The 4,140-nt window shown below is 52.3% G+C and overlaps 1 protein-coding gene across 1 annotated transcript; it reads left to right on the top strand.

Annotated features, from left to right (window-relative positions):
• Positions 1-545: 545 nt before the first annotated feature.
• POU3F2 (POU class 3 homeobox 2) lies at positions 546-1,862 on the top strand (the record flags this gene model as incomplete). The annotated part of the gene is made up of 1 exon (XM_082855413.1): positions 546-1,862. The coding sequence occupies one exon, from the start codon at positions 546-548 to the stop codon at positions 1,860-1,862; it is 1,317 nt and encodes a 438-aa protein (XP_082711539.1).
• Positions 1,863-4,140: the final 2,278 nt, after the last annotated feature.

Below are 4,140 nucleotides of genomic sequence, written 5' to 3'. Positions count from 1 at the left end.
GGAGAAGGGGAGGTGAGAACTCTGAGATTCTGAATTGGGTGGAGAGGGGGGACCAGAGGAGGGCTAAGAGGACTCCGCGCCCGAGGGGGAGGAGGAGGGGACAGCTCTGCGCCAATCAGTGGCGCCGGCCTGGGAGGTTGCTAGCGGTATCCACGTAAATCAAAGGGCGCGGAGCCAATGGGAGGGGGCGGAGGGGGCGGGGCCCAGGCGCGTGCCGCTGCGAGCTGGCGCTGCCAAGAGAGCGGGAGAGAGCTGGAGAGAGCAGGGAGAGGGGGGGAGCGCGGAGCTAGTCAGAGAGTGAGAGAGAGCAAGGAGGGAGAGGAGGAGAAAGAGAGCGAGGGCGGGCGGGAGGCGGCGGCGGCGGCGGCGGCGGCAGCAGTAATAGCAGGAGCAGCAACAGAAGGCGTCGGAGCGGGCGTCGGAGCTGCCCGCTGGGGAGAGAGGAGAGAGACAGAGAGCGAGCGAGGAGAGGAGCCCGAGGCGAAAAAGTAACTGTCAAATGCGCGGCTCCTTTAACCAGAGCGCTCAGTCCGGCTCCGAGAGTCATGGCGACCGCAGCGTCTAACCACTACAGCCTGCTCACCTCCAGCGCCTCCATCGTGCACGCCGAGCCGCCGGGCGGCATGCAGCAGGGCGCGGGGGGCTACCGCGAGGCGCAGAGCCTGGTGCAGGGCGACTACGGCGCGCTGCAGAGCAACGGGCACCCGCTCAGCCACGCTCACCAGTGGATCACCGCGCTGTCCCACGGCGGCGGCGGCGGGGGCGGTGGCGGCGGCGGCGGGGGCGGGGGTGGCGGCGGGGGCGGCGGCGACGGCTCCCCGTGGTCCACCAGCCCCTTGGGCCAGCCGGACATCAAGCCCTCGGTGGTGGTACAGCAGGGCGGCCGCGGCGACGAGCTGCACGGGCCGGGCGCCCTGCAGCAGCAGCAACAGCAGCAGCAGCAGCAGCAGCAGCAGCAGCAGCAGCAGCAGCAGCAGCGGCCGCCGCATCTGGTGCACCACGCTGCCAACCACCACCCGGGGCCCGGGGCATGGCGGAGCGCGGCAGCTGCGGCGCACCTCCCGCCCTCCATGGGAGCGTCCAACGGCGGCTTGCTCTACTCGCAGCCCAGCTTCACGGTGAACGGTATGCTGGGCGCCGGCGGGCAGCCGGCCGGGCTGCACCACCACGGCCTGCGGGACGCGCACGACGAGCCGCACCACGCTGATCACCACCCGCACCCGCACTCGCACCCCCACCAGCAGCCGCCGCCCCCGCCGCCCCCGCAGGGCCCTCCAGGCCACCCCGGCGCGCACCATGACCCGCACTCGGATGAGGACACGCCGACCTCGGACGACCTGGAGCAGTTCGCCAAGCAGTTCAAGCAGCGGCGGATCAAACTGGGATTTACCCAAGCGGACGTGGGGCTGGCGCTGGGCACCCTGTACGGCAACGTGTTCTCGCAGACCACCATCTGCAGGTTTGAGGCCCTGCAGCTGAGCTTCAAGAACATGTGCAAGCTGAAGCCTTTGTTGAACAAGTGGTTGGAGGAGGCGGACTCGTCCTCGGGCAGCCCCACGAGCATAGACAAGATCGCAGCGCAGGGGCGCAAGAGGAAAAAGCGGACCTCCATCGAGGTGAGCGTCAAGGGGGCTCTGGAGAGCCATTTCCTCAAATGCCCCAAGCCCTCGGCCCAGGAGATCACCTCCCTCGCGGACAGCTTACAGCTGGAGAAGGAGGTGGTGAGAGTTTGGTTTTGTAACAGGAGACAGAAAGAGAAAAGGATGACCCCTCCCGGAGGGACTCTGCCGGGCGCCGAGGATGTGTACGGGGGGAGTAGGGACACGCCACCACACCACGGGGTACAGACACCCGTCCAGTGAACTCGAGCGGGGGGGAGGGGCAGAGCGCGGGGCTCCCCTCCCCTTCGGTCCGCGACCCTTTCCCGGCCCCCTTGTTCCCTCTCTAACTTCTGATTGTTCTTTTCTTTTTAATTATTATTTCCCCGTACCTTAAAAAAAAAAAATAAGGAAAACAACTAAGGCACTGGACTATCCTTTAAACGGTAGCAGGTGTAATGATATGTTTTGACCTTTACAGGCTAGTACCCAGTCAATGGAGTGGAGTGTCTCATAGAGAGAGTGAGAAGAGAATGTGTGTGTGTGTGTGTGTGTGTGTGTGTGTGTGTGTGTGTGTGAGAGAGAGAGAGAGAGAGAGAGAGAGAGAGATGGCTAGCACTGAGTTAAATACCTGGCAAAACTAAATAAATTACCAAAAAGACAAAAAAATCTACCAAACCGTGATAAACACAAAACACAGCTCCTGACGCTTGGAGTTGGCACATGCTGCAGTGTTTATTTAATGTGGATCCCCATCAGGAAAGAGGGAAAAATACACACGTCCTTTGATGTAGGCAAAACTTAACCACATAAATTTGCACTGCAAGAAAATTGAAGTTTACATGAACAAATTCACAAACATGTTTTTCTTTCTCCCAGCGTTAATTTTGAAGTTGCCGGGTTTGGTTTGGTTGTTTGGTTTGGTTTGGTTTGGTTTGGTTTTTATTCCTCGGAGAGAGTTGAAGCCAGCTTTTGGCCACTCTCCATCTCTAATGTTCTTGTGTTGCCCCTCTCGTTATTCTTACTGTTTGTGAACTTTGATTACCTTCAGATTCCCCCCTCCTTACATCGGTATAACGTTTATTTGCTCCTTTTACCAAAGCAAACCGATTGACTTCATACAAAATAAATAATTCTCTGCTTTCAGGAAATGTGCATGGTCTACCCGCTTTATCCAAGGCAAGAATTCTGTTTGGGATACAAAAATGAAAGTGAAGCATTGGTTTTTTTTTACCAGCCACAAAGTAAACTTCATTTTCAGGCAGTGTTTCTGGGGCAGGTTGAGGAGGGAAGAAAAAGAAAAATCGATAGTGAGTGACTGATTGCTTCATTTTATCAGGCGGGCCCATTGTGAAAGAGCTCAGAGGAGATGTGGAGGTTAAATATATTTCCAGAGTTGTCCAACAGAAGGACAGTGGCACTTCGAAGAGAACTAGGGAAATATATCTCTTCAGACACCCCTGTACAGTTCTCTGCCTTCGGTTTTAATAACTTAATTATGAGGAATTATTTGTGCTGACAGCAGCAGTTAAACTTTGTTCCTCTAATAGCTTTCGTTTTTTAACATAAAGGAAATAATCTGGGAACTTAATGGTGTATGCATAGACTGTGATTCTGAGCACACAAATACCCATATGCATACAGAGAATATCTCCACTCTAGGCTGACTTTGTCTTCACTAGCTCATTTGTTTATCAAATCATATATAAGGTCCCACACCCTCTTCTTCTGTAATTTATGACAGAAAATACCAGTTTGACTTGGAGAGTTTTCCCACCTCTTTTACTAAAGCCAAATGAAGTAGAAAAAAATGTTATTTTCAATCCTTCCTTTTCTCCCTTTGTTAACAGTTTTAAGTGCGTTTTTTGACCTTATCTTGATGGAAAACGATTAACTCTCATAACAAAAGACTCTACCGGGAAGTGAAGGTGGGAAAAAAAACTTGTAACTTTATTGAAAATAAATACCATTAAACTGTGATCAGTTAAAATATTAAATAATAATCAGCACAAAAGGGCGCTAAAAGGGAAAACACTTTTTTTTTCATCTTAAAAGTTTGGGGCTTTTTTTTCTGGTTAGTTATTAGACACATTTTTATTTTAAGAAATTAAATTCTCACTACCAGAAAATTATTGTTCGGCATCAGATTAGCATTGCAATCAGTAGTTAATGTTTTAGGAACTATGCTTTATATTGTCTTTTCAAACACCTGTGATTGTTTCATTTTCAATGTTTTTGCAAGATAAATGATGGCTTATAATGGGCATATTTATTTGCCTGTATTTCATTTCCCCCAATGACTGTCACAAGGAGATGGGCATGGAGCTGCTTCGGGGAGTGCATCATGCCGCCTGTTCCTAAGGTGTGGGAACTGGCCTTTAGTGAAGCAATCCAGAGCAGGGCATAGAGCCAATGGTAAAGCGAGGAAATGAATTTTCACATTCTTATTACCAAGTGGATAAGGTCAGAAGCTGGAGTTCAGGGGACGTGTCTATAGCTCCTCTAACTCTCATAGGTTTACTAAGATGAAAGTTACCACTGA

The sequence above is a fragment of the Leucopleurus acutus genome, assembly GCF_964270905.1.
Source record: "Leucopleurus acutus genome assembly, chromosome: 15".
NCBI classification, from domain to species: Eukaryota; Metazoa; Chordata; class Mammalia; order Artiodactyla; family Delphinidae; genus Leucopleurus; species Leucopleurus acutus.
This window is presented reverse-complemented; position numbering and strand designations above follow the sequence as displayed.